The sequence below is a fragment of the Pochonia chlamydosporia genome, chromosome 3, assembly GCF_001653235.2.
Source record: "Pochonia chlamydosporia 170 chromosome 3, whole genome shotgun sequence".
Lineage (NCBI taxonomy): Eukaryota > Fungi > Ascomycota > Sordariomycetes > Hypocreales > Clavicipitaceae > Pochonia > Pochonia chlamydosporia.
The window spans coordinates 42,554-54,818 of NC_035792.1; the positions used below are offsets into that span (position 1 = coordinate 42,554).

A 12,265-nucleotide genomic window follows, 5' to 3' on the forward strand; every position below is an offset into this window, starting at 1 on the left:
CCCACCAGGCTTGGACTACGTCTTTGGACCGCTGTTTGGTGGTTCTGCGCAAGAAAGCCAGTGTCGGGACGGCATTTACGGGTTCTGGTCGGGAGCAGCCTGCTTTCGCCAGCGCGTCAGCCTGGTCGTTACCTGCAATTTCAGAGTGCCCGGGTACCCAGCGGACTTCGGTCTGTCTGTGAGTCTTTGCCAGGGCTTGGAAAGTGAGGAAGACTCGTTGGGAAGAGTCCGAGGGGTGGCCACGGAGACATCTGGCGGCTGCAATGATATCGAGGCAAACAACTATCGTCTGAGAGGCAGATTGTGGTAGCCTTGGCGCGGCCTTCAGGCCTTCAAGTGCTCCTTTCGCCTCAGCGTCGAACACTTCAGCAGGTCCAAGGCGTCCTGCGCCTTGACAAATAGAGTGGTCGCGTTGGTGGACGGCATAGCCGTATCCGGCAGCGCCCTTCTCGGACAGTGAGCCGTCTGAGTATACAGCTAGAGTAGACGGAGGGATGGATTGGAGCCATTTCTCAAAGTCTTCGGCGGAATCTGCTTTGGATGCAGTTTGTAGCGGCTGCTGTGTCTCAGAGTTGTACCTTCGCGGGAACAGCACGGGGCGTAGGCAATTTGCCAGCAGCTTGTCGGTCCTTCTCATTCGAGTTGGGAAGCTTTTGGGTTGACGCTGGTATTTCAACTTCATACTCTTGATGACGGGCGGTGGCGTCACCTCGGCAGTACGTTTGGCTAGAGGATGCTCTTTATCCAAGGACTTAATACGAGCAGAGAAGCGTAGTCGTTTCGCCTCAAGCAGCTGGGGAATCGGCGGTATGCCGCTCTCTCGGTGTAGAACTGTGATTGGTGTCGTCTTCCACGTCGGGATGATGGAGCGAATGGCTTGTTTGAGAGCTTTGGCCATTTTCTTCACAAGCTGTTGGATTCTGGAAGGTCCTTCTTTCGCCGGCTTTCTCCAGCGCGGGCTCCTTGTGCCCGGATACCAGGCTTCTGTTCCGAATAGCAGGACTGGTTCGACACAGGCTCTAACAGTGATGGATAGAAACGTATTGAAACTGAAACCGAGCTTAGTATCAGTTTCAGTCACTGAAACTGACGTCTGTTTCGGTTTCGTTTCATATGTTTCATATGTTTCAATACAGTTTGCACGTATTCCTATCCTACCGGACAAGCAGCGTATGAGTACCGCTGTTAACTGGATAAAATGGCCAATCATCTAGTCACTCTGTTCCAAACTAACTCAGCTTCACTAGCCTCTTCTCTGTGGCTGTCTTCTTGCAGCACTCCAAGGGCGTCATCCGCGTGTTGAGAGTTGCGAAACACCCCAGAAAGTACCGCGCGAGCTCTGCCTGGCCTGATATGCGCCCAGCTCTTAACGCATTCTGTCATTTCTACCATCTTGGCGCCTAGCCTTACGCGTTCTGGTGCAATTGTATGCCGTGTGCCCGAAAACACCCTCTCTGGACCTGCCGACATCGGTGGGATAGCGAATACTGTTACGGCCATTTGTTGCAGGTTTGGATAGAGTGCTCTGCGAGATGGTTCAAGCCACCATTCTAAAGGAGACTGAGAGCCAATTGGATGCGGATTTGCCTTTGAGGAAGAAATTAGCATACGCAGAAACAAGAACGGCAACACACTTACGTTGATGAAGTCGTCGAATTCGTCTTTGATGGAAACAAAGCCTGTTGCCTTTGCTCGAAACCGCTGAAAGGGATCTTTGATGGCTGCCAGAGCTTCTTCCGTCGTTGTTGTTACCATGGGTTTGAAGCTTTGCGTCCACATCTCTCTGGCTTGTTCAACTGCCGGCTCGATATAGGCCGTTTGATGAGACCATGCAGAGTCTAGGTATGCCCTACGAAGGGCAGGATTGAGAAGGACGGCGGCAGCATAAATTGGAGAGTCATCGGTTAGCTGGTAATACTTGTCGAACTTGAACCATGACGCCAAGATCCTAGTCGTCATCTGAGGGTTATTCTTATGCTTTTCCTTCTGTAACTTGAAATGCTCAATCAAAAAGTCCATAGACATTAGCATATCATCCAAAGAACTCTCCTCACCCTCAGTGCCTTTGGTGGCGCTCAAAAATGGCTGGAGAAACTCATCGACTTGCTGCAGCTCCTGCCAGTCTTTAAATTCCAGCCTGTCTTCACCTAATTCGCTGTGATGGTCCTCTTGCCAGCTATTGATCTCCTTTCTCTTTGACAGTGCGACTGCGACCTCAATGGCCCAAGAGTTCCAGCGTGTTTCGTTGTCCAGGGGGATAGCCCTACCAACTTTGCTGGTAAACTCCTGATATCGAGCCGTAGAAGCACGATACCAAACGTTAAGATTATGAAGCTTGCCTAGCGCGCCGTGCTTCCGCCACTCCTCTGCGAGCTTCTCTTGTGTCATTTTGCTTTGCTTTTCTGCTTCGGACAGCCCTCGAGTCTCCGCGATCGCCAATTCAATTGCTTCGTCCTCCTCATGCTGGCTTTGGCTTCGCTTTGACCTCTTTGGCGAGAAGAGAAAGCTTTGTACTGCCAGGTTGATAATATGGCCATTACAGCGTACCCTGCGCAAAACGGGATGGAAGTCGGCTATCCTCTCCGAGATATACCGTAGCATTTTATCGTTCGAGCTAGCGTTGTCCATTGTGAAGAAGCCGATTCGATTGCTAAGTTTATACTCGTCAATGACCTCGAGGAACACGTGCGCCTGCTCCTCGCCACCATGCCCTCCCTTAAACTCCCGCAGTGAGATGAGAGCGCATTCCGCCTGCCTAGTTTCTTCGTCTGCCCAATGGGCAACAATTGCCTGGTATCCTGTTTTTGAAGGAGATGTCCACATATCTATCGAAAAATGGATCCAAGAGAGCGCTTTCCCAAGCTTCTTCTTCAGCTGTTCGAGGTGGTGGAGAAATGTAGCTTCGATGAGTTTTGGGACAGACTTTCGAGTCAACTTAATGATACTCTTTGACGTATGATTTGCAGCCAGGATGACCGACCAGAACTCAGGCCAGTCGAGAATTGAATGAGGGAGATTCCGTACCGTGATGAGCCTCACGCAAGCCTCCTCCAGCTGACTCTGCTGAATGGCACTTTGAAGCTGCCTCTCCGGCTCAGTATCTCTTCCTTCCAGCTTTTCGGCTTGTTTGGCGGAGATGTCTTTGATCGCACTTGCAAAGGAGATCTTCTGGCGGCTGTCCGATGTCTTGCCCACGTACACATGATGCTTCCTTGCTAGGTGTTCTCTAAATCGCTGGGCGTTGGGCGAGCCACGGTAGGCCTCGCAAAGTTTGCAGTAATATATCTCATGATAGTGTTTATCTCTCAGCTGTTCAGAACCTTTTGGACTGCGAGAATAATCCCATAACTCTGGGTTCAGACGTCTTTTTTTGCGTGGTTTGTCATAGCCAGGTTCTGCATCACTCGATTCACTGAGTGGGGCTGACATTTCAAGGTCCGGAGGCTCTGAGATTAATCCGGCGCAGAAAGATTGATCTGAGACAAAGTATTGCGACATTTTCAATCAGATATAGAGATGTTAAACCAGAGGGTTGGATAGTGACATTTAAATTGGTGGTTCCAGGGTTTTTATAGAATATGCTGAAACTGACTGAAACACTGAAACTGAAACGACGAGGCGTTTCAGCGAAACGATACGGAGCACAGTTTCAGATCATATGAAACTGTACCTGAAACTCCTATGTTTCTATCCATCACTGCGCGGCCAGGCCCACGGAGCAGGATATTCATTAAGGGATTTTCGGGTGATGCGCCGGATCTGGTGATCTGCCGGATTACCTCCACTCTGCACACCGCTTTTTAATCAACAATCACTCAACAACCATGGAGCCGATTGATGAAGCTCTTGAATTCCTGAAATCTGCAGACAAAATTAATTATGCTAAGGCAGCACGACGTTTCAATTGCGATGAGACTACGCTGCGGCGCCGGCATCAAGGCAAACAGAGGTCAAGACGGGATGCTGACAGATTGTATAAGTCATGTCTATCAAAACAACAAGAACGAGATCTTATTGCCTATATTCACAAGCTTTCATCGCGTGGCATCCCCCCCACGCTATCAATGGTAAAGAACTTTGCGCAGGATATCGCGAAAATTAAGGTCGGAAAGGACTGGCCGTACAGCTTCGTTCGATGCAATCGTAATGAGCTTGGTTGCATCTGGTTTGACGGGCTAGACGCCGCGCGAAAGAGAGCCGATAATGCCTCTAGGTATAAGGATTATTTTGAGCTTGTAAGTCAACGTGCAACGCTCCCCATTCGCGGCTGATGGTAGAAGATCCGCACGAAAATCGAGAAATACAACATTCTGCCTTGCAACACATATAACGTGGACGAAAAGGGGTTTCTCTTGGGCGTGATTAATAGGACAAAGAGAGTATTTTCCCTAAGTGTCAAAAAGCAGGGTAAATTACTCGGCGCATCGCAAGATGGCAATCGATCCTGGATTACCTTCCTGGCATGCGTCTGCCAGGATATGACATCGCTGCCGCCATTTCTCATCTACCAAGGCAAGCCAGGGCAAGTCCAAGATTCTTGGCTTGCAGAGTTTGACCCAGAGCATCAATCGGCTTTCTTTACAACCTCGGAGACGGGGTGGACAAATCACGAACTTGGGAAAGAGTGGCTAATAGGCGTTTTCGACCGCTTTACCAAGGCGAAAGCCCGCAACGGTCGTGATTATCGTCTCCTTATTACTGATGGCCACTCCAGCCATGTTAATATGGACTTTCTAGAGTGGTGTGACCAACATAGGATTATTATTGCGGTGTTCCCTCCCCATTCCACACATCGGTTGCAGCCCTTAGATGTGTCGCTGTTTAGCCCTCTGTCAACCGCATACTCAAATCAGCTTATCCAGTGGACGGCAAAAACACAAGGCCTTATTAATCTATCAAAGCGCGAGTTCTGGACTTTGTTTTGGAGCGCATTTGAAACTTCCTTCTCTGCCGAGAACATTGCGAGTGGGTGGAAACGCACTGGTCTCTTGCCATTTGACCCAGAAGTCATTTTATCCTAGATCACCGACAAAGAAGAAGACAATTCAGATACAGGTGGAGACTCTGCAGAGTCATTGGCCCTCCAACAACCTACTGCTCGAGATTTACGCCGACTTGTAGACAAAGTTGTCGATACGTCCGCTGCAGATAGGGGCCGCAATAGCCGAAAGCTAAAGAGCACTCTTAAAAGCCTTCAATCTGAGGTTGACCTGCTTCGATATGAGAACCAAGGACTCCGTGAGACAATTATTCAGGAGAAGAAGCGCAGGCAGCGCGGTAAAGCCTTAAAAGATCTACTTTTTGATCGAACAGATCCTAACGCAGCCCAGGTGTTTAGCCCAGCGAAAGTCGCACAAGCTCGCGTAAAGAAGGCAGAAATAGACGCGCAACGGAAAGAGGAGGCACTAAAGAAGGAAGCCCAAAAGGTTCAGCGGCAGAAGAAGGCAGCAGAGCAGAAAGCTCTAGCCCTAGAGAGAAGGAGGCAACGTGAGGCAGAAACAGAGAGGAAGCGGCAGGCAAAAGAAGCCAGACAACAAGAGAGGGAGGAAAATCGGCAGATCCGACGAGATCTCAAGCGCCAGGATCTAGAAATAGCACATAAAATGCAACATAAAGGACAGGCGGCTTTGGACGGTCGCGAAAAAAGTGCGGATGTTGAGGATGAAATAATCGTCGCTCTTCCACCTACACGGGAGCCACGGGCCGCATGGAAGACGCCAGATCCACCAAGACAAAATGCGAAACGGAAGGCAATAGCCACTCCAAACCGCACTACTAGCCCAAAAAAGCCATTTCTCGTTGTTGAGAATGATCGGGAGATGGTGGTAGCATTTCGGGACTCTAGGAGGCCGCAGCGCAATAGCAAGCGGCCGCGATGGCTTAAGGACTATGAAATACAATGATACGCATCTAGCAGCAGAATTTCATTATATGCTTAATTTTGGATGATTTAGGATCACGATTGTGGACTTGTTGTCAGTTAATGCCTGGAGTGCAAGCGGGAGTAAATCCGGCAGATCACCAGATCCGGCGCATCGCCCGAAAATCCCTTACCCGAATCAATAGTGGTGCGGCCGACATCAATCAAGTTGGTTACGGATACCTCCTATCCAAGCTTCCTCAATCATGCTTCGGCATATGCTTATTCTCTACCCTGGAAAATATGCTGTGTGTCCTAGCAGTTGTTCACTCTACACCTGGCTGTGCTGAATGCGGGTGGCGGCGCCATGCTTGGATATGCCCTGTTGCTAAGCCGAGAGTGGTAGCGACGGCTGTGTTGTAAGCCATACACAGCTTGGGAATTCCTCAAAATCAGTGTTTCAACACCACCTTTCGCGAAATGACCTTGCATCTGTGGCGGTCCAGCTAAGGCATCGGCAGTTCGAGACCTATCATCCAGCAATTATTGGCAATACATTGGCTGCAACTGCCTCATCCGCAGCTCCTAACCCTGCTCACATCATGAATTATCGGCCGCGCTGTACCTCTTCAACTGGCACTTATATTCAAGTCAGACACGTTCCAATATTCAAATTGTGCGAGTCCTCAGTCCCCTTATGCAGTGAACCTTTATTTGCACACGAGCCTAAATAATCTGCCAAATCCACCAAATATTAAATCTCAGAGCTTCCAAATTTCGATGCCACTCAAGCTGCTGTGGAAGGAGCCCAAGACGTTCTCTAATTGGTTTATATCTGAACTGGCCACCAGTCGAGAACGTCTCTGAAGACTGACGATGTGCTGAAACGATGATAGCTGCAACAGGTTTATGGACGGATCATTCTAAGCCAACTATGTTGGCATGGACACTGACCCTACGAGTCAATCATGGCAACTTTCTACTTTCATCCTTAGCCTTACTTGTGACACTGGCCGGTGCGAGCTGCTGGAATATTGCTGCATTTATTCTCCATGCCTCGAAAGTTCGAGGCTGTGGTGCTAACGCGGTGAGCTTACAACACCAAGTCAGCCTACGAAATTCGCGAAGTCCAATTGGCACGCTGTGGGAGATACTTAAGATCCATCGCGCATGGTCTACGAGGCGTCTGCCAGGTCTACTCTCACAAACATGTTCCATCGCAATTCCGGCATTCTTGGTTTTTAGTGGGTTTGCTATTGCGACAATCTTCACATCAAGTGTTGCTAGCAAGGCGTACAGCAGCGTCATTGCACGGTCAGTGAGGATACCTGCGGCTTCTGGAGCTACAACAAGAGTGATATTCGCGGATTTGCTGCGCAGAGTGCGAAGATGAGCAACGACACAATTCAAGCTCGAACCTATGTCAGCAACTTTTACGCAGGTGGCTCGCCTGGCTCTGCTACGACTCGGTCCGTCTTCGTCAAGCCGTCGCTCCCATACACTACCAACCAAACGGCCCCGTGTCCTGTACCAGCAAGTAATCGATGTCTTCTTGGGTCGAACCTGGCTTACAGCGTGACTACTGACATGCTGGACTCTCAAACAATGCTGGGTATCGACGCTCCCGAACGAGATCGTGTCGCCCTGAAGCTGAGTGTTACTTGCTCTCCTCTCCGGACAACGGACCTTGTCGAAAAGAGAGAAATCAACAACCGCACCTTTCTAGTCTGGCATCTCGGGATGGTAGGAGATGCGGAGCATACATTCTTGTATAACACAGAGACACCTCGTACCGGTGTATCATACAAAATAGCGTGAGTTGTAACACTTCAAGAATCGTCTTTTGGGCCGATGGGTCACGTACAACTTGTGACTATTACACAAAGATATTGACATGTGCCAGAACTGTAGCCGCCCTCGCGCCGGGCTTCAATTCTTCCCTGGCAGGGGATTGGAAGCCCATCGCCGACTTCAACAGGACCGACGCCCACGTCAGCGTCTTCTTCCTCAGTCAGAACAACCTTGGCTATTTCACACCGGTATCCGACCCATGGTTCTCTGCCAACGTCAACGTCAGCGTCGGGTCGATAAACCTGTTTCACACCGATTCCGCAGTTACCACTATAGGCTGCGCTGAACAGTATCAAATGTGCAATCCGCAGACGGGTACATGCACCAAGCCAGCTGGATATGCTTGGCTGCGGGACTCCATCCTTATAGAGAACGAGAACACTCTAGGTTTGAACTTTGCACAACGAGCTACCGCAAGCCGCTTGGTCTTTGCGATCGCATCGACCGGCGCATCCAGCACTGTGCAGGTACTCGGCACGGGTGCCTTGTGGGCCAACAGTCTCGTATTTAACGGCAACCTGGCTCCGGGCATGCCGGACAATCAGTGGCAGGCTGAGGTGCTGGGCTGGTTCCAAACCAGCCTTGCCCGCATACAGGCGTACGTTGTTGACTTTGCTTCAAATGCAGGGAAGCTCGGGGCACTTGGTAGCGTGCTCTCGCCACATGATGGTCAAGATGAGCTTTCCTTGGCGCTTCGACGACAATGCCGCAGCCAACTGGTTCAAACCGTAGGCGAAGTTCAAAACTTCAACTTTGTTGGCGTTGCCATCGTCATATGTTTTAGTAGCGCTCTGATTTTACTTGACCTTGTACTTGAACCGCTGGTGAGCCTGATGTGTAGGAGACGAAATGCTTGGAGGTGTATCACGGAGAAAGCAAGGCAAGCGGATAATAAGCTGCACCTTCTCCGGATGGCTCTTGCTAATAAGAACGGTAGCGACTGGGAACTTGGTAGCCGGGGAGTTCCTGTGCGAAGTGGTCAAGGGGATTTTGAGAGACCAGTCGTTCATGAGCAGCGTTCGCTAGTTTCATACGAGGTTGGTCGGTAAAGTAGCAATGGCTCACGAATTGGAGTGAAGGCACCAAGGTAGATTTGGTCTTTTGGATGTTTCCGGTTACAGTTTTAGAGAATGAATGTCTCAGGGCCTTGACATACGTGTTACTTGCCAATGACCATCATTCATTGGGCGAGTTAGAGAGTTCAATTGCCATATCTCATAGATATCCCATCGATGTCCCCAATTTCAACAGGTCGGAAACGCAGAGCAGTAGCGATTAAACTGTCTATAAGGCGGGATGTAGTGGGACATTATGTCACACACTCTCTTCGGCAAAACAACAGCCTCACAGTATGGCTCTATGATGCACGGAATTCCTCCCTTCCCCGGTGTATAATAGCTAATCCAACATTCCGCATGTGGCCGACGTTGTAAAAGACATGGAGAGCTTCCTAAACATCTTTTCAGCCCAGGTCTACATAAAACTTGTTCATACTCTTGGACGACCAGATCACATCACGTAATTGTTCCGCAAAAATGTACCAGCTCCCTTCCTCAGGCCCGCAAAGTCCAATAGCATTTCCAACTTCTACGGAAGTCACTGCGTCGTCGATGACTCCGGCCAACTTCGGCCTGGAATGTTTTTTCCGGTTTACAGACCTAGCTAACAGTGGGCTTATAAATTCATTCTGCTCTTTAGCCTTTCATATACGACCACAGCCGCTAGCAAACTTCAGGATCCCGTCCGCTCTCTCAGGGTCAAGTTGGCAAAGTCCAGCGAACACCAGTCGTCTTATGTCTCCTAGTTCTTTTCGTCCAAAACTCTTTATTCTTTTGAAAATGTCTGTGGGAGAAAGGGCGTTCTCCAGTCCACTTCCAGACACGGTACACATGAGGTTACTGGATGAGTTATTGAGTTTGCTTAGAAGGTTCGGTCCACGAGATCATGTTTCTTTGCCAGGTTGCTTTCAGTCCTAAAGTGGGACCGCCCTGAGGAATGGTCAGTGCCAACGCCTCAAGCGAGCATGGCCTGTGCTTCGGAGGGGTCCGCGGCGTCGGATTTGGTCGAGTTGTTAATTTCGTGCCGACTCTCGAGGTGGGAAAAACTGTAGATTGCACCTGTCTAGCAATTGGAAAGCCTATTAAACTCATGATAGCTGACTGATTTGTAGATTGTGAGAACTCTGAGATTTGAGAACGTATTCTGTTGATGTCGGAAGGCTTCCTCAGCGGAAAAATATCCAACAATTCCAGGAGCGAAAGTGGATTTGCCGTGTTTCGACGATTAATCGCACCCATCGCGAAGGCGTATTTGCAAATGCTCCCAACTCGACACATCCATCACTAGATGAAACCACAATAAGCAACAGCACATCTGCGCTAGTCGCTGAAAGGCCTTAACGACGAAAATGTGTTGCACTCCGTATTTGGGACCTAACACGTAGCGATAATTTTGCACTGCGACCATTTTAGAGTGGTTTCACCGCGACAGTTTACCTGTGGCGTTGCTAGTTCCAGCAGTTCTGGGTATCTTGCATCAAGGGTTCCAACCTCCATGTTGGCACCACCATGATTACATCTCATTGTTCGTGCAACATAGTGGCGTTTTAGCATGCAAGGGGAAGCGAATGTGAGAATTGTAGGCAGGAGCTCGGATGCGGGGATATCGCGTGTGGGGAAATCCATGCTGGGGAAAGGGATGCCGAAGTGTTTACGTCGTGGGTTAGGAGCGGTGGTCCGACAGGGTTCAGCAAATATATTGACCCCGAACATCACAACCTTGAGATGGTCCTATGAAAGGGCCGCATGACTAGAAGTCTCAGACTCTGCATTTGATCCGTAGCACTGCTTTGTCCGCCTTATTCGGGCCTTTTAAACCTCCCGTGTCCCCTAAATATATCCGAATACGAGAACTGTACCGACGTCAACATCGATTAGTTAGGCATAAGAGGCTTTAACGGCGACGACGGGCCTGGGCACAGCAATGTAGGTAGGGCTACTTTAATGGAAGACGAAGCACACGAATTAGCTCTCCGTCTTTTAGAAGACGGCTGACTTTCGCTGGCCGGCGAGACCTTTTTTCGCTTCCCACCTGCCATGACTATCACTTAGGATGGTTTCCTTTAGTTGGGACAAAATACGCGTGTAGATGTGAGAGGCTGAGGCGCGCTTTATTCGACATAAGGGTGCCATACAATTGTCTACCTAAAGCTAAGGAAGAAAGAGAAAGCAAGCTCGAGAAGCCTCGCCCGAACATAGGTTGCTGCGTGGCAGCTTGAGGCGAAATGAATGTAATTTACAACAAACGCGGACTGGTTCCGGCGACCGAAGCTCCGGGCCGGCAGAGCCGGGTCCACACTCCACAGCGTCGGGCGTAGGCCCGTGATATACGATAGTAAAGTTACTATGTACTTCAACCTCGAAAAACTATACTTCGTAGTATACTTTGAAGTAAAGATAATAGTATGCATAGTAGACATAATAGTAGGATAACATAGTACAATAGACAAGTCTGATGCAGTACCTCGAAGCTGTCGCCGTATGGGACCATACTTGCTTTCGTGATGGCCAGACCTCACCTAAGGCTGTTCTTCCTGTAAGAATCACTTGACGCAGTGGCGATGGTGTTAAAGTGGGAGCAGTTTTAATGACGATGCAACCCCACATTCTCACCAAAACTCACGAACTTCAACGCACAACATCTTATTAAACCTTCAGTTAAAACGCCTTAAATTTATTTTCCAGTTTATTTAAGACAAAAATTACCATAATTTAAACTTTTAGCGCTTTTAAATTTCAGGTTATGGAGTATTGAGCAGTTGAAGTGTAGAGTGCTGGAATAACCGTGTCTAATTTTAGGCTAAGCAAAGTGACGAAAAATAACCACCCACTTTCGCTTTATGTCTACATGACTCTTCAGACTTTATACTCCAAGCTTTGTAAAAAATTTAAACACCGAATGCATTTGAGGTCAGTAATAGGCTCACTTTAAATTGAAAGCCTAATTTTACATAAGGAGGAAGGAGGTCTGAGAGTAGAAATCGTAGCTTGTGGGTTGGTAATTGCGAGGTCGCATCGTCATGTAAATGCAGTGACTGTACGGAAGGAGACGTCCTGGAGCTCCCTGCAAACAACCAGTCCGGTGCACCGCACCAGTGGTTTCGGACATGGAACTCCCCCTGGCGCGCGGTTGTCCGTAGTGCGGCTGTGCAAGTGCGGGGTCTCCCGGGTAAATGGCAGAGCCGATATGCAGCCTCACCCCAAGCTAGTGCGCCAGAATGGTAGCCCACAAACGCACGGTGACCGCAGATGAGCATCGATGTGCCTTTCAGGGAAAACATGCTACAAACAACTGAGGTGGGGAATGATGACGAGGCCATAAATGTGCCCATCGCGCAACCGTGATGCGTCCCGTCAATTTGCCGTTCCAGGGTAGAGTCCAAGTAAGTCCGGTTACTGTCAGCCACACGTCTTCCATTGTCGAAGACCGGCATCTGTTAGAGGCCGGTAAACTAGGCTGAGTTGGGTTGCGTGCCGGCGCCGCCGGGCATGAGGC

At 49.4% G+C, this 12,265-nt stretch overlaps 2 protein-coding genes across 2 annotated transcripts; both read left to right on the plus strand.

Moving 5' to 3' along the window:
* Positions 1 to 3,824: 3,824 nt before the first annotated feature.
* VFPPC_17783 (DDE superfamily endonuclease, CENP-B-like protein) lies at positions 3,825 to 5,903 on the plus strand (the record flags this gene model as incomplete). The annotated part of the gene is made up of 3 exons (XM_022429467.1): positions 3,825 to 4,235; positions 4,281 to 4,965; positions 5,035 to 5,903. 3 exons carry the CDS (start codon positions 3,825 to 3,827, stop codon positions 5,901 to 5,903), a joined length of 1,965 nt encoding a protein of 654 aa, XP_022285495.1.
* A 1,346-nt stretch (positions 5,904 to 7,249) lies between these two features.
* On the plus strand, positions 7,250 to 8,760 carry VFPPC_17782 (hypothetical protein; the record flags this gene model as incomplete). Its single annotated transcript, XM_018290307.1, has 2 exons — positions 7,250 to 7,674; positions 7,764 to 8,760. The coding sequence occupies 2 exons, from the start codon at positions 7,250 to 7,252 to the stop codon at positions 8,758 to 8,760; spliced, it is 1,422 nt and encodes a 473-aa protein (XP_018135756.1).
* Positions 8,761 to 12,265: the final 3,505 nt, after the last annotated feature.